The sequence below is a fragment of the Dermacentor andersoni genome, chromosome 11 (genome assembly GCF_023375885.2).
Source record: "Dermacentor andersoni chromosome 11, qqDerAnde1_hic_scaffold, whole genome shotgun sequence".
Taxonomy (NCBI): domain Eukaryota; kingdom Metazoa; phylum Arthropoda; class Arachnida; order Ixodida; family Ixodidae; genus Dermacentor; species Dermacentor andersoni.
In genome coordinates, this window is record NC_092824.1 from 116,280,141 (window position 1) to 116,304,937 (window position 24,797).

At 48.9% G+C, this 24,797-nt stretch overlaps 2 protein-coding genes across 3 annotated transcripts in view; one reads left to right on the top strand and one right to left on the bottom strand.

Moving 5' to 3' along the window:
• The window catches only part of LOC126539567 (m-AAA protease-interacting protein 1, mitochondrial-like), a 224,915-nt gene that overhangs the window by 59,028 nt on the left and 141,090 nt on the right, over nt 1-24,797 (bottom strand). The window lies entirely within an intron of this gene.
• The window catches only part of LOC126539570 (uncharacterized), a 135,935-nt gene continuing 120,897 nt past the window's right edge, over nt 9,760-24,797 (top strand). The window contains exon 1 of the mRNA XM_050186453.3: nt 9,760-10,092. Coding sequence (XP_050042410.1) covers nt 9,981-10,092 — 112 coding nt within the window. The 5' untranslated portion in view covers nt 9,760-9,980. The remainder of the gene's footprint in view (nt 10,093-24,797) is intronic.

Here is a 24,797-nt window from a genome sequence, read left to right on the forward strand (position 1 = left end):
TTCTTATCTATTTGCTTCGATTGTATTTTTGAACTTGTGTTCTGGCGAGGATTGGTCGTCACCATGGCGTGAGCGACGAGAATCATGTTTGCACTCTAGTCACGCTGCAATATATAATATGAAATATAATTATTTCTTTCCTATTTTTTCTCTGCCGCTTTTTTCTTTCCTCATTATTCAGTTTTTAAACCGTTTCATTATTGCAACTTATGTCTTCCTATATAATTTATATTTTACACGTTGTACTTAAGCTTGGTCTTTTTCTATTCCCCCCCCCCCCCCCCCCTTTATGTAGTACCCTAACGGGCACGCAGGGTATTGAAATAAATAAATAAATAAATTCTTGAACGGCTGGGGTGTACTACTTGAGATGGGAAGTTCGTGCTTCCACCGTTTCGGGAAGCCTCTTGCGTATCACGTGTGCCTTCGAGGTGGGCATAATCTCGCGAAATTTTGCGTGCAATATTAAGTTTTAGTTGCTAGTCACCTAGCAACTAAAACCAAACTAAAGTTGCTACGCCGTCTAGCGGCGGACAGGTTTCAGGAGCAGATATACGCAAAGGAGCAGCTGCACGTAAAGTCGAGGATTGAGGTGAAGAAGGCTTGGTATTAGAAAGGCGGAAACATACGCAAAGGTGTGCACTGACATGTCAGAGGCAACAGCCATCATTCACCGAATCCATGCTATGCCGCAATAACGCGCCGCAGCCAATACCGAGGCTTGTAGTATATGCTCCTTCCTAGCGCAGGTTCATCAACATGCACGTCAACAGCACTGTGGGAAGGAAAGGCCTGAACTTGTTATCATAAGTCTCCTCCCTCGCAGTCTGATGAAAAGAGTCTTTAGTTTTTTTTTCTTTTTATTTACACTGGTTGCATAGATTTAGTCGCCCGGACGTTATTTTAATCATTTATGTTATTCTCTATTTTACTTTTTTATTGAACCCCTCAGTTTGTATTTTTGTGCTTACTAGCCTGTAGGGATCGTTTCGCTATATTTTATAACTGAAACTATAATAAGTATACTATAGCTCGCAGTTTCCCGCTTGTGGTTTTCATTACTGTATCACAGCTGCTCTCTCCTGTCGCTAAATGTTGCCGCCTGTAAAGCGTGCTTTGTCTGTAATACTTGACTGGCCGCAAAAAAGCCTACTTTGAAAGAGAAAACGACGGTTCCTACTCGCAGTTGGACTCCACCTACGAAAGCGTGCCGGAAATTGCTCTCGACATTTATGTCGACCTGCTTGCCGATACTCATGACTTTTTACTCTTAAAAACAGATAAACAAGCAAACGACTGAAAACAACAGAAACAAGCAAATTATGCCAAAAGGCGGCAGGAACATTTGTGACTTGGCGCTTTTTATAGCGCTTAGGCTGACGAGCGTTCCAAACGCCACATGGCGTGTGTAAAACACGGCACCTCGGGCGATGCTCTTGGAGGACATACCATGAAGATGGCCCGGTTCGCTTTATCAAAAGGCTTCGGGATGCATGCAAAAAAAAAAAAAAGGCTCCTTCGAGCACCCGTCATTTTTTGGGTAGTCCGACTTGACCACCTGAAGACAACATACGCTTTGCCATCCCAAAATGATAAAAAATTGCTAACTTTGTCTAATCGGTATATTTTGTAGCTAAATAATGTGACAGCGCAAGGGACAGTGCAAACTGAAGGAAGGAGCACTTCGTTAGTTTCCTTCCATTTTCCCTGCTCCACACGTTTTTACTCTCTATAGTTACAACATTCCGAACTGTTCGCAAAGAAAGCTTCGAGTAAACCTCTGGTCTGCCGACTTATATGCTGTATTTTTACACCGTGGACGTAGAAGAGGGTACGGTTTCGGGCTGGGAAGGTACCTAAGCGATATAGTGATTCCAAAGAGAAGCCGGCGCCATGGTTGTGCACCAATATCGCCTTGTATCACGTAAAAAAAAAGAAAAAGAAAAAATAAGGCACTGGAACCAGCGGTTCTGAGCGTCTCGTTCCTTCATACAACGAGATATAAAGTTTCTGTGACGCATTAGGAAAAGTGCAACAACAATAATTTCACAAACTTGAGTCGTAAGCGCCGCTTCCTTACTTTGCTTTCGTGGCAAAACTGTTGGGGAAATATACGGTTGCTCAAACGCCCCTGATTGCTCAACTTGGTACGTGGTGTTTGAACGGAGTAGCGTATTTCTACGCCAGCACGCAGTACGATAAGGGCGATGATGGTGGTGTTGGCATCCCTTTTCAGACAATTGGTCACATAGCCTGCTTGAGTTACTGAGGTTTCACTATATCTATCGCCATCTAGCCTTTCGCATTCGTGATATCAATCGTAAGTTTAAAGAAAAATTAAATTATGGGGGTTTTACGTGCCAAAACTACGATCTGATTATGAGGCACACCGTAGTGAGGGACTCCGGAAATATGGACCACCTGGGGCTCATTAACGTGCACCTAAATCTAAATACACATGTTCGCATTTCGTCCCAATCGAAATGTAGCCGCCGCTGCCGAGATTCGACCCCGCGACCTCGTGCTTAGCAGTCCAACGCCACAGCCACTAAGCAACGAAGGCGGGTATCTTAACTTTCGCATTTAAAACCTTTATCCCTAAATTGTACAATTCCCTACACTTGCAATGACTTGCAATCTCCCGCCTGCTTTTTTTTCCACCAGTACACTACACGTTTCTTGCTTATCTTAACTACTGACCACCTAATCCTTCCATATTTGCATCCCAACGCTTCTGGAAGGTGGGCACTCCCTATGCGTCTTACTGGGTGAATGTCTTCACATTCAATTACTATGGGCCGAGTCGTTTTCCCCGGTATGCTTTTGTCCTCAGGCCGCCCGCTCGGACCTCAAACAGCAAGGCACTGCTCTTTCCCTCCTGATTTCTTTCTTGCCGTTTTGTACCCAAATTACGGCCCCCGGTTCCCTCACTTTCGTTTTTATAACTCCTGGTTGTCGATTTACACTTTGAATTACCCTGCATTTGGTTGCCAACCTTTTAGACCTCATCGTGCCCCGGTGGCCTGAGCCCGCGCTGGCAACCTCGCAGGTACTTTTCCCATTAAAGTTTTTTCCGTCCATCCGATTCCTTGTCCACGCTTTTGAGATGCACATTTTCGCACTTTAGCCGCCCGTTCATTTTCATTCGTGTTTCTTAGTCTTGCTTCAAAGAGATTGTTTCTCTTTACCCAAAAGTAAAGTTTCTCAAAGCAAATTCTTGCAAGTAAGTTTCTCCTTCCTCAAAAGTACAGTCGGTGACTGCAGCGCCGCCGCACGGAAGAGACGGGAAGCACAATACAGGTAGCAGTACAAGGTAGACGAGAAGTTTTGAGGAAGAGAGAAAAGATTAGTAAGATTAACTCCAGTAGGCTAGGTGACTATTTGTCACTGCCTCGGTTCAAAGGGGATGCCATTAAAACATCGTCGTCACGTTACTGGCAGAAAATTGACGTATGCACAACCGCATTCGCGACATAGACAACGCGCTCCCGTTGAATCCGGCTCCCGGCGCACACTTATTGATTCACGCCCGACATCAGTAAAGAACACAATGAACACCGTCCGCATAAGGCAGCTAAACATGACTAGTTCATTGATGTTTCTTTCCTTGTTCATTGAGTTGAACACATGGAAAACGTGCAACACAGTACAACGCATCGGGACTAAAAGTCCCGATGTGCATAAAATCTACACGCTCAGAAGGGAAAGTGAGGACATTGGACAAAGTCCAAGATGAAAAACACTCGTCAACCCATTTATCAGCCCTTCTCAAGTAAATATAGGATTTTAATCATCGCGCTTTACGCTCAAATTCGAGCGAATGTGCCCTGGCAGGTGATTGCGCGCGCTAAATTGTGCAAGTACTGACCAACAAAAGCACGGTTTCTGACGCGCTAGTGTATGAATGAGGAGCAAGGAGGTAACTCCCCCCCCCCCCCCTCCCTCACTTTTTTCTTTCTCGCCAGCTAAAAAAATTCGCTTACCTTACCACGAGCACAGATCAGTCAAGGTGCCAAAAACACAAATGTTGGTATTCAACGCTGCCGTCATTAGGAGGTACCTTATTTAGTTGATGCAGAGATTTGAAGAATTTCCTGTAGGCTTCTTTTAGGACGCTGCTCGTTATTACTTGTCTTGCAGTGTGATCTAGCTCCTTATCGGAGGCTGAAAGAAGCTTGACAAAATAAAGCGTGAATTAACGCTCTAACTTGTCGGCCTTACAGTTGGGGCAAAGAGGAAGCAGCTCGTTTGTAAGCTCTCTGCCGCGCAGTCACCGGCACCTGCTTTTGGGCAGGTGCCTCTTAATGCCTCACCGTGATCGTGTTTTCGGAACGCAGCTCTAGCGCTAGAGGCACCCCTTAGGAGCGTTTCTATTTTCCGGCTGCTGATCAGCGCCCACTGGTTCCCCCCCCTCTGCCGCCTGGAAGCCGCCGCGCGGCGACAAAAATATGCGCGAGCGACATGGGTTCGCAAACCGACGCCCGCACCAGCAGCGGGGCGCCAGCGGCTGATGACGGACGGTTGTAACACGCAGGTCGCCTAATTGCCATGCGCTCGATTAAGCTCGACGCACGCCGCGTCTTGCTCCGCGAGCGGGCGCGCACCTCGTCCCTGTACGCTTTGTCGCCGCCGACGCCCTGATTGCGGTGGGATATCGCGCTGATGCCGCAACAGAACCAGAGCCGGCCGTACGAAGCCGGGCGCCACGGAACGCGCAGCCGTGTCCGAAGAGGCTCACGATGAGCAGTTCAAGAGCGGGCAAAACAGAACTCAAAATGAGCGAGATACCTCATTATGTTAGCCGTTCAGCAATCTCATACTTGCTTTTAAAAGCGTGAACACATATATTGCGCACCTTATATCTAAATACAGCTTATATCATCACCATCATCGTCGTCGTCATACTACTACTACTACTACTACTACTACTACTACTGCTAGTACTACTACTACTACTCATAATAATAATAATAATAATAATAATAATAATAATAATAATAATAATAATAATAATAATAATAATAATAATAATAATAATAATAATAATAATTTTATGTCCACTGCAGGACGAAGGCCTCTTCCGGCGATCTAAAATTACCCATCTCTAGCGCTAGCTGATTCTCAAGTTGCAGCTGCAATTTCCTAACTTCATCACCACACCTAATTTTTTGCCGTTCCCGACTGCGCTTCACTTCCCTTGGCACCCATTCTGTAACTACTCGTATAATGGTACACAGCTTGTCTGCCTTACGCATTGCATGGCCTGCCAAGCTCCATATTTTCCAACGTCGGCTGGAATATCGGCTATACCCGTTTGCTCTCTGATCCACACCGCTCTCCTCCTCACACTTAACGTTACGCCCAACATTTTTTCGTTCCATCGCTCTTTGCGCCGTCCTTAACGTGTTCTCGAGATTGTTCCTCAACCTTTTAGTTTCTTCTCCATATGCTAGCGCCGGTAGAATGCAACGATTAATATTATAGCTTATTTGAAAACTGGTCCTCTACCATCGTAGCCTCCCGCGCTACCCTGAGTGGCACAACATTTCTGTTTTCTTACACGTTTATTTTGAAACAATAAGGTCAAGAATTTCATTAGGTTTATCCTTCTATACTAGTTAATAAGATCATCCCAGTGACACAACTCACTCAGCTGATGTGTCACCGTTGCTAAAGACAAAGGAAATGCAAACTGGACCTGCGCTCATGAGAATACATAAAAAGTAATTGTAGAATTGTCTTTGTGACTGAAAGAAGAAAGAAGTCAGTCTCAGTTCGTTCGGAACAGTGTAGACTGCTTAAGGACAATGAATGCTGCGTCCTCATGAGCCGCTGAAAACCCAGAGCTCGCATTATATTAAAAATAGAAACATTGGGTGGCAATATTCAGGTACAGGAGATCATACGCAGGCAGCTTCAGAGCGAGCAACTGTCACCCAGTTTCCCAAGCTTAGACATCATGAATCAAGACAACCAGCGCAACCGCAGAATTAACATTTCCTTTTTTCCTCGTATACGCGACAGGACAGCAAGTCTGGAAACTGCTTTTCGCGGTACGTGTATGCAGGCCTTGACTCATCTGGCCTAACGAACCACGAGGCAAATTTGCAAAAGAAAAAAAAAAAAAAATAGAACAACACATACCGACACTAATTTAGACATAGCTGAAGGCTTAGCACTCCGTTCATCGTTGATGGTCATCGTGTCAAGCGTTCTTCAGGGAACACTCACAGCACTTTCTTTTATTTAAAGTATCCTGCTTCGCATTGCACATACGCATATTCTCGATATTTCTTAATAATCGCACCCAGCGCGGGCTTAGCCATACAGCAACAAAACTAAACATAAGCAGGAGGCCGGGGGGAGAAAGATAATACCTTATCAGCGTAGCGAGAAGCGAGTCGCTCAAGTTTTCAGCATTGCATGAAAGCATACGTTGATAGAATGAAAACAACGGAAAATCTAGCACCCATTTATTGACCTCGGCAACCTCCTCGTCCCGCTGGACAGCTTAAGTGTCACTGCTCTAACGCGCGAGCCCTTAAGCAGTGTCTTTAAGCCTCCCTTAAGCTGATTATGCAATAATTGCTGAATAATCCCGGTGCACGTGGTGTTTCATAGCGCCGACGAATTTACCTTAAGGTTTTGATGCTAGGCCGAGCATAAGCCGGAGAGCCGATGCTGGTTTCTTCATTCTTGCGCGTCATGCAAACCGTCCGGACCTCCTTGCGTCACTTTCTCAGCCCGCTGGCAACGTGTTTCTCTTCTCAGCTAAGTCGGGCTGAGTGGTTGGCCCAACACGTCGGACAGCACGAAAGTCCGAGCGAATCGAGCACGAAAGTCCGAGCCTCTTCGGCGAGGTCATTGCAAGCAATTACATATTTAGATTATGTACAATTACACACATTGAGTAATTATATTAACTGATGTACACGGCATTGCTAGTTGCTTAGTGGCTATGGTGTTGGGCTGCTAAGCACGAGGTTGCGGGATCGAATCCCGGCCGCGGCGGCCGCATTTCGATGGGGTGAAATGCGAAAACACTCGTGTATGTAGATTTAGATCCCCGTTAAAGAACCCAGGTGGTCCAAATTTCCGGAGTCCCCCACTACGGCGTCATCATAATCAGAAAATGGTTTTGGCACGTAAAACCCCATAATTTTATTTTTTATGCAGAATTACACATATGAGTATCAATTGACATATTTACTGTATGTCCATCTGTTCACTGATTGTGGTTTCGGCCATGTTTTGACCGGTGACATCACTGGCGGCTTCACTGGTGGATTCAGTAGTTAAGGCGGAGCTTAGCACAATTTGTGTCATTGATGACTACAATGCGCTATTGCGGAAGAACCTAGGCGCGCTATGCCAAGAATCCGAGAACGGATGTCCCAAGTCATAAGTTATTGCTCAGTTTCATCAGCGCTCTACCGTGTCTGAAGGTCATATTGAGCCCTATTCGAGCGTTTTATAACAGCTGTGCGCTATAAATGTCGTCCTAGGTCACTGTTTGAGACCCTGTGTTAGACTTTACTGCTTTCAGGATCGGCCCACGAGAACGGTCAGATACCCGGCAGGAAAAACCGGCCTGCATTCTACAAGGATGCTTCGCGTTATAAAGCTCTAAAGATAACGTCAGCGGAGTAAAAATCATGAGATAACTAGTTCAGTCTCATTAAGTTTCATTTACTGCATAAAAGAGACCTCACAATACTACTCTGTATACTCAACTCCCTTATGCGCAACAATCACAAACCTGCCAAATTTGACACAAATAATTTCATTGAGATTCTTTGTAATTCGGAATGGTCACGTGCTCATTGAGAAATATAAGAGATGTGTGACGGATACTCTGCGCTTGCTAGAGGACGCGTACTTCAATGCAATGTCTAAGGAAGCATCGTACACCATATGAAGCAATACAACGATGAAAAGCTAATCCAAGGTCACGGACAGCGCGAAACGACAAGGATAAAGTGTTGGTGCAGAGTATAAATGCGACGAGTACACTTATAAATGGGCAATATCCTTGCGCAGCGGAATATAGTTCCGCGGGTAACTGTCTGATTATTGGCGATATTACATAGTTTTGCTTTTGCTTGGTGAATAATACGTTACAGCGATACGTGACATGCTACGGCATTTGCGCACGCACGTCGTATACCATGAAATCAGCAGCCGCTGAGAAGACGACGTTGCGCGGATGAACACATCTCGACGGGCACTCGGTCTTCCCATTTGGTAAGGAGTGCTGCAGCTTCGACAGTACTACAAACGACGTAATCGAAGCGCTGGGCGATAACTACACAAAATGTTTTTGGTCGTTTCACTTCATTTACTCTTTCACTCTACTGATATTCAGTACTAGTGAAGATCTCTCCAAGCTATCAATGTTTCTGTCCGTACACAATGTCCAAATAATATTATTATGTACCCATGGCGACAACAGAATAATCCAAGACTTTAATATATGAGTAGCAGTGCGCTAAGAAAGTCTATATGATGTCCCTTTAGAGTTGGTAAAAGACTTGTGCCCCAGAGGTTGCTGTCGTCGTATGATAACGCTATTTTTAGCGCCGCTTAAGGATTATCTTAGAAGGATGTTAAAAAAATTTGGGTTCTTTAAGGCTTCGCCTGGCTCACTCCTCTCCCTCAGAATACTAATACGGAATGACTGGGCAGGGAACTCGATTGGCTTCCCAGAACTTGGGGAAGGGGAGGAATAGATTGAGAGACGGAGAAAAAGTCTGATGTTGATCTCGTCGACGCCGTGAAAATTCTCAGCGCTGCATCGCATTCGGCCGCCCAAGTCTGAAATCGCAGCAGCGTTCTTGTGGCCTTCTGAGCTGGGATATGCGAGGCCATGGTCCAAAGATCTTGTTCAACGAGAAATGTCCTCCACCTAGCTGGTTTAGAGATGTGTGCACGTCAAGCCTTTCATTTCCAAAGGACGGCCAGTAGTACATAAGGTGATCTTCGTTTCCATGCCATCACAGGCATTCCATTTGGAGCTGTCGGTCATTCCAATTAAGAATGAGTATGCATTGGCGAATGCAACGCCCAGGCGTGAGCGAAAAGGCACTGTTTCTTCACTTCGGAGACCAGGTAGCAGGAGCAGCTGCATAGAAGGGTCTAGTGAATGCAACTGATTGTGAGTAAAGTCAGGTGTGTGCTACTTTTCCAGTGTCAAATCATGCACGAGCTTGCTTGAGTGCTGGGCTGCGTCAGTCCTCATCAAGGTATAGACACTTCTGGCTAAATTTGAAGCTGCTTGAAAAGCTCATGAAGGAACAAATTCCGCAGGAAACTGATCAGAGTGGCCTATGTGCATACTCATCTCCAATCGCTGAATGCTGACCGAGAAAGGGACGCAGAAGAGAGAGTGCGTGTGCTCATAGCAGCAAGTGCGGCTTCCCTAACGTTGTGAGTCAAGTCTGGGTCAGCGAGAAAAGTTTAACGCAGCCTTCTCAGGTCTGACGCGCAGTTTCTGACCGAGTCATCGGTTCGGGATAGAGCTCTGAGACAGTGGTCGCCCTTGGATGCGCAGTAGCATTCTCGTCTCTTTTTCCCGCATAGAATATGCTTTGGTGCGGAGCGACGAGGTAACGAACGCGCGGTTTCTCGCTGCCTGAACCACCATCTCGGGAGCCAGAGGGCTGATCATGGCGCAGAGCGAGTCGTGACCGCCAGGTGACAGCGCCGGTCCGGAGTCCGGGGGAGAGAAGGCAAATCGGCAGAGAGAGAGGGGTCCTCCCCCGGCGCGTCCCGGCAGAGTGCGCCAGCGGCAGCAGCGTCGCCGCACGTAGCCCGCGGCCGCAGAGCGCACAACAAGATGACGGCAACGAGCGTGCGTCGGCGGCGGCCTCCGGGCAAGCCTTGCTCGGGTTTCTGGACCAGTCGGGCCAGCTAGGAACTGAGAGCGCGTTCACCCCGCTGTCGGCTGGGGTGGCTCGCAAGCCCCGTCTCGCCGAGCAGCGATGCGTCCGGAAGTAGAAGAGAGCGGCGGCCCCTTCTTCCGCTACTGGATTACCGTCTGCTGCTGCTTCTCGCTGGTCGTCGTCTGCGTCGCCGATCCTGGCCCGCACGCAGGTGAGCACACGCGCGCTACTCTACACTGGCCCTTCCCTGAAACGAACGCGCACGTAGCATACCCGACTCGGCTACGCTACGCTACTACGCAGAGTTCCGTAGTTCTCATTTCACTAGTCTTTAGTGGTGAACTGAATGCGCGCACAACTTCTTGTTCTTTATTCGCCTGAGGAGAGAGATATATCGGTGCGTTTATTGTTGATAGAGGCCTTTCTCTTTACCCAGAAGAATAAAAATTGCGATGCACATTACTACTGCTGCCATCCTTGTTGCTCTGGCGGGCTAATCCTATGACCATGAATGGGATAGTCAGAAAAAGAAAAAAAAATGGATGTATCAAGATAATGAAGAAAAGAAAGGAAAATGTTTTCTCATGTTTGTATTGCAGCCTTGCCTGCTTTTTGCAGGCCCACGATTTGTTTAACGCGCGGTCAGTTCGACTCGGCTACGGCACATACACACATGCGAATCGATGCTCTTTCGCCACGCTGTCAGCGTAGCGGGTCTGCTACGCTCCACGGCGTGTTTCCACCGCTCTTGTTGGTTCCACTTCAGTGTGGCAATGAAGCATTAGCGAATGACGATCTGAGGAGTGTACCCAGTACTGCTACTGACGATAATCAAGCGAGAGCTTGCGTTCCAAAAGAACACTCTCCTTCAATTGATTGCAACTGTCTCGGGCATTTGGCTTCGATACTCCAAAACCGTTGGAAGTTGCGAGCTGACCCTCTTTATCTTTCTTTAAGCGTAATGTGGAAAAGGGTACGGCACGGAAGAAGTGTTTACGTGTAAGTAGTAGTCCTTACGCCACACCTGCCGCCACACGGACGAAGAGCTGCGTTGACTCACATATCCACGGACAAGCGCAAATCCGACACTAACTTTACAGTTAAGAGAAACTGAGCTGCTCATTTTCAGTGCCACATTTTACTGCTCGACGTGGCACCCAGCGTGCACAAGACGCTTGACGGTGAGACGTGGGTTAAACACAAACAGCTCCAGGCTTTGCGCTTTCCGGAGTTGGCACCGTCGGCTTCTGGTATGGAGGCACGGCACTGGCGTGCATGCACAGCGTCGTACCGAGTCACACAAGGTCAACACAAACAATGTGCGCCTGCCGGTTTATTCGGAAGTCCCAAAGCAGCGCAGCAGCCCAGAAATACGTTACGTGGCCCCTTCTGAGGCTCTGCTTACAAGCGCCTTCTGGCTGCCTGGCGGTGAACATCGACCTTCCAGTACACTAGAACATTGAGAGCTGGCGAGCAGTGCACAAACATATCACTCGACAGAAAGCTGGCCCAGTGCGGATGGCTGCGTGTTTCCGTATCGATCATTCAGCACCAGCAGCGTCGCGGGTATCGGCGTTGACATCGAGCGTGATCCTCCAGCACGCTGGGACCACACACACGACTTCGATCGGCACAACTAGTTTCGCGGAGTCAACGCCGACAGCGGCCGTTTCTATTCGGGGCCGGAGAAATCTGGCCGCTCTGCTGTCATCTCGGTGCGCATTCTCTATGGTAAACGCGCCGCCTCGTCCAATCGAGCGAGTCAAGCAGGCAGCGCACGCGTTCGCTGGCAGAAAAGAAAGCGCGCGTTCTTCCGCTGACGTCACTCGCTCCAAAGAGCGTCGACGTCGCACAATGCGACGACGACGGCGAAACGTCGCCGTTTCGGTTGCCGCCGCCGACGGATCAGGGGCTGCAAAACCACCATAAGGCAACGCTCGCAACAGCCCGGCGCGCAGGGAAGGACAAGAAAATAAAGAAAGGAGAACCGCGCGCTCTGCAGTGAAGCGTGCTGTCGCGGGGCCCGTCCTCTTTCTCCTCATCGGCTGCTCCCCCACGCACCCACAGGGAGAGGATGGCGAGGAGAGGGCGCGCCAGGCAGTGCGCATGCGCACTTCCCGTCCCGCCCGACGGGCCCTCGCGCTCATTAATAAGGGAAGCGCGCTGCTGGTGCGCCTGTCGCGTTGTCTGACGCGACGCTTGCCGGGCGTCCCGCGATGCTGCCCCTGCTAAGAGTTCCCGCGGCGTTGCATTTTTAAAGGGCGTGCCGTTTCGCGGGCCGCGATCACGACACGGCGCCGGCCGTGGCGACTGGCCCTGCGGGTCGCTTTAGCGGCGCCGTTTTGGGGACGCTAAGCAAAAGGCTCCCGATGAGCGAGACGACCGGCGCAGCACGGGTCCCGAGCTCGTCGACTACACGACGCCGCGTGTCGTATACACCCGCCTCCCCTTTCTTTTCTTTTTACCCGCGCCGTGCATTCTTTCCACTCGACAGCAAAAAGTGGCTTGGCCCAGAGGGAGACCGCCGCCGGGCCAGGCGTCGTCGCAGCAGACAAGATGTACGGCCTTCGTGTTCGCCGCGCAGTTGAAAAATCGGGTCGCCTTTTGTTTCCCGCGCCTTGGCCCGTGACAATGATTCGGTGCAGCGTTAGCTTTACGCTGCAGCCGGAGTCGTGGTAAGCGGGAAGCCAAATGCGCGGAGCTGTTCGCTCGTAACAGTATTTATGGGGGAATTTGTTTTGGCGCTGACAGACACGTACGCACATGTGAAAGAACATAAAGGGCACAAGATGCACGAAGCGCTAAATAAAACTTCGCCATGAATAAACTGCTCGCACAAATTACCGCCCTGATTACCGGGAGGGGGAGATAAAGGCAACCAGTACCTAGTAAGCACATTGAAGTGCACCGTTAGGCATGTTAACAATTTAAAAAAAAACGTTCAAAACGACAATAGCGGAGAAGGGAGAGAGTAAATTATAATAAAAATAAAAAGGAATACGTCAAGGAACGTACAATAACAACTAGTTTTGTCTGAAACTTACATGTGTGGCAGCCAACCTGGATTTCTGCATCCCCCCTTCTGGTGGTGATCGTAAACATTATAGAAAGGGGGGAGGGGGAACGTGGCTGAGGGATCGGGCTCAAGTAAGGCCCTGGGCCTGCTTGGCCTTCTCCACCCAGTATTTGATAAATGTTAAGGTGATTTCTAAAATGAAATTTGCAGCTATAGTACATGCCATTCTACAGGGACTAAAAGAAGTAGCCAATGAGCGTCTGCTTTCTCGCCGTGTTCCCATCGGGTCAGCGTTATTTTCTGAAATCACCAGCAGGAACGACGGCCGCGGCTTCCATCAAGCCCGCAATATCATTTCTTACGCCCGAACAGCTTTGCAGATTCGTTGTCTGCTTGACCGACGTCGACCGCAGGCGTGCACAAAACTGCACACTTCTAAAGAAGCGTGCGTAAAACGACGGCACAGGCCGCTCACGCTGCTAGAGATTTCATTTTTGTAGCTTTCCGCCGTCCTTTAAGGCGGGCGGTATAGATGCGCAGCGGGGAACACTCATGTCGGTCAGGCGTCGGCGCGTTCGCAGTGGCGCAAAGCGAGCAGTTTTGAAACTCCGGCGGCCGTACGGGTGTTGATGTCGTTGAGTGAACGCCGTCATTTGCTTACACGGCGCTTCCGTTGTCCCCAAAGGCTTCGCGACGCCCGACAAACAACCGCGGCAATCATTCGCCGAGCCAAAATGATGGCTCTTGTGCCAGCAGCAGCGCCCCTCTTAGACGCACCCGCGTTCATGTTAAATGACGGCGACCTATTTTGTCTCGGTATAATTTGTCACGCACTTTGTTGACGTGCTTTTCGCTTAGCATCGGACAGTGTCACCCTGATCACCACGGAATTAAGCGACGTTTATATTGTAGTACTTGCCTGGCTCTTACGTCGGTAGTCGTGCTAACACGTTTGTATACAGAACCGTAAGCGACTAGTTTCCTGTGTTTTGGGCCATATCCTTTTCACTCGAAATGGTCGCATCTCTCCTCCACATCTCCCGTTAAGTATACACGCATGCGCAGAGGCCGGCTCCAAGTATTACGAAAACAACCCTGTCAAGTTTCTTCGACGCCTTTTCATTCGTATACGTAGCGGCACCCGGTTGCAACGCGTGTCACGTTAGCAACGGGATTATCCATAACGTAAAGACTTGCCGTTCTGTGTATACAACGTCAAAGAATACATTACGACAGTGCGCTTCTTCACGATCCTTATCTCAACTCATAGGAGGCTCGGGCGGCACAATTACCAGCTATGCATTCCAGGCTAACCCCGCCTCCTGCAACATCACCACCACCTTCTTGTACAGGAAACAGTGTGAGGTAGGAGGTGATTCATGAGTTGGCAATGTCGGTGGACCGGTGAATGGATCGAATTCGGCTCATCACAAAGTATAAACAACGACACGACACAAACTGAGATGATGGTTTCGCATCCGGCGTGCAAGCGCACTCTGATCAGTAGCTTTAAACAAGGCAAGGTGTGCCACTTTTTCTGTACTCATGATGCAACCGCCCTCAGGTCGTGTTCGAAATTTTAGCGCCGTGTCCGCCGCTGTAGACAAGCCTCAAAGCCTGACGTCACGAGGATGCGGCGATGCTGTCGTCCGATTCAGTGCCAGAAAAAAAAAAAGAAAGAAAGGAAATGGACAAGCACTATTGGCGTGAGTTTTCTCGGAAGGCTTGATTACTAGAAGTGGCCAAGTCTTGAAAATTTGCTTTACAAGGAATGCTGTCCAAAGTGACGAACAGCGAAGCGTCAAAGTAGTCCCCTGCACCTTTCACCAGACCTCTGACTATTTGTTTGCAAACATGCAGTTCGGTGGCAGCATAAAAAAAAAAGCGTGAACTGGAAGGATGATAATGGACAACGGCGTTATGGTATAGCCCGTACTTTTGTTAGACGACACGGCACATCTGGCGGACAGAAATCGACACTCCGACCGGCAAAGAAAGGGCACATAACAGTGGCAAACGCCAAGTTCGTCGCAAAATTGCATCTAATGAAACTAAATAAACAAAGCATAAAACCACGCGATATTTTGCACAGGCAGCGGCTCAATCATTTCCCTTTGGCAGAGAGGCTCAATCATTCCTCGTGAACGCCTGCTCGAAGTTAAAAAAAAAAGAGAAAAAAACTTCACGGCTGGACGGTCGTTAACAACATAAAAACAAGCTGCGTGCAAAATACAGCGATCAATAAAGGAAGCTAGACAAATCTTCCACCTGCTCTTGCGTCATGACCTCCCCATCGCTTTCGTAATTTTCCGCTAGTCCATTTCTTTTTTCCGCTCTATACTCTTTTAATGTCTCTGTCGAGTTGTTTTTTGAAGTTATATGCGTTTGGCCAAAATTGGATTTCATTGCGGAACCTAAGCCATTCCTCGGAAATACCGAGAGTAAAGTTTGTTCATATCTTATCTTGTTGCACGAACAGCGAACGTTTAATGCCAACGAACTTCGTAAACAAGTGCCAAACGTGATGATGAGAATGATGAACTTACAGTGGAGTGGTCGCAGAGAAGAACAGAATGGCAGTAAGAGACACACACGGCACCAACGTTGAGAAAGAGAGAGAGAGAGAAAACATTTATTTGTGATGCGATTGGGCGACTTCATCGCAGGGTGGAGCCCTTAGTTCAGGGCCCCATTGGCTCGCGCCACTCCGCGTGCCCGCCGGATCAGCCGTCGCTGCTCTTGCGGGTCTGAGCTGGTCAGCGCAGTTTCCCAGGAGGAAGGTGAAGGAATAGGGGAGTAGCCTGGAGGGTGTAGGCACTCCCAGGTGCAATGATATACTGTGGGCTTTGCTCCACAATAGGGACAGTATGAGGGATATTGTGTGGGGTGGAAGAAGTGAAGATATAAAAGAAGCAGGGAAACGAATTAGTTTGAAGCTGTCGCCACGCGACGGCATCTTCTCGATCAACGTTGAAGTGCACTTGTGAATGGGTGGACTGATTAGTTGTTTACCTCTAAAGATAGATATACAAGAAAGCTAGGAGAAAGGGACGGAAGGAAGTCAGGAACCATGCATAAAGTGGCGCGTACCCTTGGAAGCATGCACCGCTATCGCAGCTACGTATATTTAAGACCCATAGTCCGCAGAATACGAAGTACAGCGCACTAGCAACACTCAGCGCTGAAGTCTGTTGTGAGCCCCGTCAAAACAAGGAGGACGTTGCCGTCACAGGTGACCACGACCACATCTGTTAGACGCGGCGGTGATCTTAGCTCAATGATGGCGACGATGACTGCCAACTTACGGCACATACCCACAACGGGCAATAGGCCATGACGCAAGCGGCATAACACTCTCTTGCGTGCCACTTCCCCCCTCGCGGCGCTCACATTCCTCAGCCAAGGCTGCCTGCTATTATCGCGGCGCATTAGAGGCTCACCGAGCCGTATGGCGCAGCGTAATTGAAGAGACGTGTACGCGAAAATAAGCGGGAACGAATGCTAAATTCTGAGATTTTACGCGACAAAACCACGATCCGATTAGGAGGTACACCGTAGTGCGGGACTCCGGATCAATTTTCACCACCTGGTGTTCTTTAACGTGCACTTAATGCGCGTTTTTTGCGTTCTGTTTCCATACGAATGTGGCCGCCGCAGCCGGGATCAAACACGCGACCTCGTGCGTGCTCAGAAGCAAGAGGAGAGCCTACATGGGCGGCAACGTCCGTTATGCAGCCGTGGTCGAAGGCGTATGAAGCGTAAACGGACGATGAAGGTTATCGGCAGGCCGAAGCTGGGAGCGGCGCAGTGGACGGGAGGTTGCGCGGCATTGTTGCACAAAATGCGCGAAGTGGGCTAGGCAGACGCATTAGGCGAACGGTTCAAGCTAGGAACAAGAAGCCACCGGTTTATTCACGTAAGCGCATGGCTTGATGAGCCCGAGAACGGCGCACAAGCGCTTCAAAGCGAAGCTGAAGGACGAGGACGGCGAGGGCGCCCCTAGAACGAGTTTTGTTCTAGTGAACAACGTTTGTTCTTGGCCAATGCCCTACGGTGGGCAGGTAACGGCTATGATCGATGGGTAAGCGACAACTAATACCGCAGAATATTGCTTGATTTCGAACAAAACACTGGTCGTACAGAACACATATATAATGTAGACCTTACTTGCCTTAGGGCAAGGCTCAATCGCAATAAAAGGTGCCACATGTGCATAGGAAGACAACAACAACAGCAACGACAACAACTTTTGTTCCGATATTGAGCGATTCTGAAGTCTCTCGAGCCCTGTAAGCAACACTGCCGCTCCACGCTGTGGAGCGTGGGCAGACACGAAGCAGGCACCGATATTGCCTCATCATAGCATTGGGCCCAAGTTAGAGCTGACTTACGACGTAAGTAGGGAGCAGGCCCGGATTTAGAATGACCGCTGCAAGACCTTCAATCGTGCACCTAAGTATCAACACTGCTTGCGCCGGAACGTAGCCAACGAGGCTGCGCACTCCACATTCTTGTCCTCATTAATATATATCATTATTTGCCGTCCCCTTTTCTCTTTCACCTCGGTAAAGTAGCAGGCTAGACCAGACTAGCTGAAAGCGACCTGTCCACGTTTTCTATAATAAATTACCTCCCTATTTCTCTCTATAGTCAACGAGGTTGGTGATCGAAACTGCGACCTCGCGTTTAGCAGCCCAAAGCCATGTTCGCCACGCTGCAGCGGAGGGTCCGAGAGAAATGATAATGTTAGGGCTGCAGTTGCTATATTACGCGGGCCGGCATGCGCTCGCGCTAAATTTCGCTCGTTCTGAAGCAAGGGATTTTCTGCTCTCCCTCTCCGGGACCCTTCAACGTTTGTGGGCCTTTCCTTCGCCGCTAAGGCATTCCTCCTGCTCCAACAAAGCGGGGCCCTTGACACGCAAAGGCCCCGCGAGCTAATTTTAAGCGGAGCACAACGCCGAACTTATACAGAAGCACTGCAACTGTTGGGTACCAACCTCTGATGCCTAGAAGCACTTACACAATCAGACCTATTTCGCTGCAACTGGCGCCTTTAGTTCAAAAAATGAAAAGAAAATGACCCTAGCACCGCACTGCAATGGATTTAGTTCAATAATTCAAACAATTAGCACTAAAGTATATATGTCATCCTTATGATTACACGCGCTAAATTGGATTTTTATGGTGTGTCCAGAGTTGCTATAGAACCACAGCGTCATTTTATTTTTGTTATATAAGGCTGTTGAGTCCAAAGAATTCTTGTGAACCATCGAAAGAAATGTGCAAGTGTAGCCAACAACGACCAAGTTCCGCCTAACGAGCTTGATACGCAAAAAAGAAAAAATCAGAGCAACACAAAGCTAGATTTTGTGTTGTTCTGTTCATCCTTCCCCCTCCCTCCCTCCTTCCCACGCTTTGATTCTCCATAAAATTTCCGAATAGTCGCGGAGAAAAAGAAAAGTAGAGGTAGAGGTAAATTTCTTGTGCCAGTATCCGAGGCTTCTTATTCCCGCTAAGGCATTCCTCGCATTCCGTGCTTTAGCTGAAGCACGCGAGGACACCGTGGGCTAATTTGAGCGGAACCGAACACCGGACTCGAGAAACGGGCTCGGCTCAAGGCACGGCGGCTGTTTGAAACTGCGCCACTTTGGCGACTGGGTCGTCGGAAGGGAAAGTGAGGGAGGCAGAGAAAAGGAACGAGATACGAAAAGGAGACGTAGGAGAGCGAGACCTGCTGGGCGGCGCTTCAAGCTGGAATAAAGCCGGTCCCCTTTCGTATACGACGCATGATGCGCGGCTCATCAAAGCCCGGCCGAGGTTTGGGCGCCAACGAGCTTGGTCGACGTCGTTCGCCGCTCAGAAGGCGAGGGAAAGGACTGGGAAGGAGGGAGCGCGTTGGAAATGCTGCAGTCCACCAATACTGTACAGCATTGTTGAAGCTGGTACAATTTCTGGGTTACTCACCATCACGCAGAAATCTGCGGAGCCGAATTCTGAATAGGTTCAGACGCCCGGTTGTATGCCGAACGTTGCATAATTTGCGTTAAAAGCACTCGACGCTCGTTGGGGAACTTTTGGCACCACGCCACGACTGCTCGCTTTTACTCGATAGTCGCTGATGCAACCCAGGCGTAATCTAGCGAAGCACAACTAATTTTTGTTCATCTGAGAGGACCGCAGCGATGAAAGTTCGGATTGCTTGTTAATGGTGCCTACTTCCAATAAACTGTGGCATTGATTCGCGTAATGGATGTCTCAGAAAGAAAATCTGTTTCAATACTGCGAAAAGCGCGCCCCTCTCTGCACCCTAACGCACCATGCAAGCGCGGCAACGCTTTCGGATTAACTGGGTTAGGTAGAGCTGGAGTTATCGCAGTGCTGCACGGTATTAACGCGCAAAAGAAAAGCAGGGCGGCGCCTCCTCTTTCCGCTCTCACTCTTTATAAAGCACGTGGCTCGAACTGTTGAAAAAAGAAAGAGAAGAAGAAGAGGAGGAAGCAGACAAAGCGGTAGAAAGGGCAGCAGCTGGCTCAGACCTGCGGGTCCGGGGCATTCGCGGAATGCGCTGCGCGCCTCGGATTCCCAGGCGCTCGCCTCGCACAGCGCGGCTGGTCGCAGAAGCGGCAGGCCGTGCTCTGCAGGGAAGGCCGCCTTGTGTCCGCCTAATTTCCCAGGTGGGCCCGGTTGCCGACGCCGGCCGTCGTTTTCCCGCCCTCCGCTCTCTGCAGGCGGGCACCGGCGGCGCGCGCGAGCCCGCAGAAGCTGCGGGGCCCCGAAATGGCGGATGCTATATCTGTAGGCCCGCCGACACGGCTTGCCTGACGGCTAAAACGTCGCTTCGGCGAGCGTCATTGTCTGATGATGACAGCGACGCATCCGACGGCTCGCGCCCTTTTCGCTGACGTAAAACGATTTCCCGCACACGTTCATCTCTGCTTCTGTTCGTGATCTGGGTGAGCAGCGATGCTCCGAACATGGTTGCTAGGATGCGGACGTCCAACGATTCGGAGGATAACAACTTCACTAGTTGATTCGAAAACAGGCGGCTGGCTCATGCTCTTCTTTCTTATGTATTTGACATTTGCGCTAAATTGGTTTTTATTCTGAAAAGAAGGTCACGCAGCGTTAAGGTAACGTTGCGTGCAACGCAGAAGAATGTCCCCTGATCTCCTCATTAAGGTAACGGGAAACAAAGAAAAATTACGGAAGAAGGGAACGGTATAAAAACCTTGCCAAAGCGCCAAGGTGATGTGGCTGCTCGCGGGAGCAGTGAGTCGGGAGTAGTGAGTAGTTGTTTTTCTTTTATCGCCGAACAAGTTGAAATGGCCTGCAACAAACAATGCACATCACGTTAGGTCAGGTCCGGACCTCGCCTACAAAGATACCCCCCCCCCCCACCTCGCGCCTCCTCCTCCCAATAAAAAAGAAAGCACTACTGCTATACGTTCGAACGCCTCTATGCAACGAAATGACCTGTGTAGTGAAGGATTTCGCATGTGCCAGCCGAATCCCTATCTTATGTGTATTGCGAACGCCTGCACAGCGAAGAAGCTTAAAACGAAGTGCTATAGACATCCCGCAGGGCTGATTGGTTGGTTTAGAGGGAACGCACGTAGCGGAACCGCCACTTCCCGCCGTAGCCACCACAGAGCAGAGGTGCGCAGGAAGTGACCGTCGGCAACAGAGACCGCACGGGAGGGTACGCACACCGCCGCAGCTATTGAACCCGTGACCTCGTGCGCGGAAGCAGAACGGCACAGCCAGTGAACCACAGCGGCGGGGCAGTAGCAGTGTACAAGCAAAGCAAGAGCCGCCGTAGTTGCTCAGTGGCTGTGGCGCTGCGCTGAGCTGCTAAGCACGAGGTCGCATTCCAATGGGGGCAACATGCAGAAACGCGCGCGTACCATGTATTGGGTGCACGTCAAGGAAACCCAGGCGGCCAAAATGAATCCGGAGTCCTCCACTACGGCGTGCCTCATAATGAGATTGTGGAAGTGCCTCGAGCGGCCAGTCGCGCGGCAATTTTGCGTGTATTTGCGGGCTTCTTTCACGCTCGGAAAAACACTTTTATCTAGCACGTATTGAGCGAAAGAAAGCTGTACAATTGTTGCTCTACAATTTTATAAATGACACTTTTCATCTCATTATAACAAATAAAAAGCCGAATAATTAATTAAGACTAATTGTGTAATTAGGCGGAATGCAAAAAGTAATCTGATTATCGCCAAGCGATAGCAAACCATATTGCCTTGGTTCGGTTCAGCTACGTGGCATCTGCATAATATTAAAATTTGGCTCAAGTTACGTGAAACACCCCGTACGCTTGTACACAAACAGTTGTTCAGGATAACGAATTTCTTCCAAAGCACGCACGCGCACAATAACATTAAAACGTAACAGTCAAGACAACACTACATAAAGCTACAGAGCGTGTTACAAACATTAACGCGAGGAAGTTTAACGTATACTTCTTTATATGCAGGTTTGGATATCTCAAAATTCTGATTTAAGTGGGGGAGGCTTAACGCAAATATTGTAGTAGCCCTTTTGACACTCTAGAGCGACGCTTCAGTTCTGTATGGTTCAAAAAACCCGTCACTATTTAATTAGTTACTAATGAATTTTTTATTCAAATAACAGTTCTTTTTTATTCTTCTTTTGGTATGGGTGTATTCTCTATTGCAAGGAATCAAGGTGCACAAGTTCTTCAAGTTTTGCTTAATGTGGAATGGTTCTTGGGCTTTTTGGGATTAATTTAGCATCTAGTAATGCTACCAACAGCAACAGAACAAGTAAGAAATAGCGATATGTAGATAACATTCGCGCGTACATCTTTTTGTCCATGTGCCAAGTGAAAACTAAAACTACGCATTCACTCCTCAGGCCATTATGATCTCAGTTGAGTCGGGCCAGCCTCACGAACATACTAGTTGGCGCGGGTTACATCAAGTGGTGCTTTCAGGTTCTCGCGAGTCTCATGTTTCCGTCACAAGAAATGACGTGTCAATAACGTTCGGGAAACAACAAAGAACCCGGAGAAAGCTTGCAGAAGCGAAAATTCGGATGTTTACACCCTCGCGAAAGCACGTCAGCCGAAATATTTTTCAAGCGCAAGCACGGCAAGTCGAAGATTCCTAAATGTGCTGACGTTCTTGACGCGGCCGAAAGAGCCAGCACAGATGAAATCATAATAAAAAAGAATAATAAAAAAAACCGAGACAGAGCAAAGAGGACGAGGCCAGAGAAGCGCCTTCTGCGCCTGACGCACCCAAGGTTGGGTACTTCGCAGCGTAAGACTAGACGCCATGTACTTGAAGAATGAACGCGGCGAAGAAAGGCGCCGTCTGTTTGCATTTTTCTCGCCCGCAGGGAGCACCCGTGATTGATTGTTTTCGCGGCGTGCCGTCAAGGGAGAGGGGTTCAGAAGGCGGCCCATTGTGTCGCCGCGCCGCAGCCCGGCACGGCAAACGCAGCACCGCCGACAACAATTACGTCGACAACACAAACACCAGCGGAAACAGCAAAAAGCGAACGCGCGGCCAGACGGAGCGTTTGCAGCAGACGACGGTTCGGCAGCGCTCGCGGGTCTGGTCTGATGATGTTCTCGCCGATCAAATAGCGAGGGAATCGGTGGCCTTGGTATACGAATGCACGGGTATCGGCTCTTTCTTTTTTTCCTGCAAGGCCTACATGAACAGCCCACCCGACCCTCGCTTCCATACCAGTTAAAAAAGATTGCGGTTGTGTGGCAAAGGGCATCCCAAAGTCTGTTTCAGTTTAGCAGGATCCGTCTTTTTTGTACTTTAGGAGTGGTTTGTCTAATGCTCACGACTTCGCGAAAGGTCTTGTAGAAGCGGCGTTGCAAATTTGCGCGCAATGTTCCAGCATACGTCTATCGTTTTAAACTAACTAACTAACTAACTAACTAACTAACTAACTAACTAACTAACTAACTAACTAACTAACTAACTAACTAACTAACTAACTAACTAACTAACTAACTAACTAACTTCTAGCTAGCATACTCAGTAACTTGAGTAGCGAGTGAAATTACCATACTGTTTAACAGAGGACATAAAAGGAGGACGATTATACTGGCTGAAAGAAAAGTTCCTTATCACAGTTTTTTTATACCTCTGCAGTGCGGTTCAATGACACATCAAGAGTAAAGATATTCGACATTTTATGCGGCGATATGCGTAATTGTATCTGGAAATATAAAGCCCTGGAGTGGTTGAGGCGATGCCGATGCAAAGCTCTCTATAGTAAAACGAATATGCCCCATGGCGCTGGTAAGGGTAGCGCACTCATACAGACGGAAACAATGACATTTTTCGGCGCATCCGAACAATGCGCCTACTTTTTTCGTCTCTTGCTTTAGTTGGCAGCCAAGAACAGATGCCAATTGCACCTGAATTTTCAGCTCAGATAGGGACAGACAACGTAAAGCGACAAGCAGCGTAGTCGTCTGTCCCATTATGCGCTAAACATTTGATACCAACTAGCCACAGTTTGGTTCGGGGCACAATTGCAAGAAGAGATCAGAACGGATGGCTTCTCTTTCCGGCAAGCCACCTATGCTAAAGAAATCGACAGGGACGCTTAAGACTGATTGTGTGTGGGAATTCGAAAGTATTATACCGTTTGTAGACCTCGGAACGTCATGAAATCGCTCATTTTATACACTGATGACGTAACGCCACCTCCTCGCCATTGGCTGCGACCTGACGTGTGCAGTGACGCGCGCACACCTCTAGTCAGCCAGACCCGTGGAGCCGCCCTGGCGTCTCCAGGAACTGGCCTTTTTGCGCGAACCCATTAATAACCGCGCATGTTTAACAATTCCCCAACCCTAGGGAGCCATTCAGGCCCTGGGGTTTGAAACAGGTACACAGCTATAATTCTACTGGTGCTTTCCTTCAAATATAGCGTTGGTTCCCCGAATGATTTTATTCTGTGCTATAGTGCTGTTCAATGTGGCAATAAAGAAAAAAAAAAGTCCGCCATGGCCCTCGAGGAAGCGTACTCGTCTCGCACCCCGGAGGCTCGGGTTCGATTCCCACCTAGACTGAAAGGTACCAAATTTTCTTTTCAAAGCCATTAATTTATTTTGTTTACAGGAACCTCCCTGAAAAATTTGACCTTAATGCGAGCATTTTTCTGACCCGCTTTTACTCTGCGCCATCGGGCATTTTTGGTACCATCGCTCCGTCACGCCGCCGCCGCGTTTTCGCCTTATAGGGCATATATTGCTTTCGCATTATAGTATTTCTCTGTCCATATTTCATTTTTGCTTCTTGTAATGCAGCAGTTGGAAATTGGGGTTGCTGCCCACGTCGTTCCTTTTCATTACTTTATCGTCGTACCATGTTTATTCCGTCATCTTCGTCAGCCAGGCGTCATCCTCAGCTTCATTTTCACCACATAGCAAACAGCAACATTTCGCCCATCCAGGCACATTTCTGATTAAAATCCCTGCCTTTGCCTTTCTCTTTCCTCCACCTCCTTGCCCATCCAACCGCTGGGATCTAACTGCGGCGAAACGCAATTGGGAGCCGGAGGTGTTAACCACAGAGATATCGCGCAACGTAAGTGCTTGCAAATTAGTGCGGGGTTTTGTGCACCACGGTGACTCCGAGAATGGTGGCGTCTGCCCATGTATTTCGGGAGCTGCAGCAGGCAATACAGTAGCCGACACGCACTGCATAGAAGTTCTTCAAAAGAAGGCGCTGTCCGCTGCAACAGCCGATTGCTACCGCAGTAAATGAGTTACGAGTCGAAGGAGTCGTCTAAATATGCTGCTTGTCTTCTGTTTCTTTTTCAAATGCATTAGTCAGTGCCTTGGCAAAGTCATCGTCAAACTTTAACGTGTCAGTAACTCACCGCCTGAAGGAGAAAGA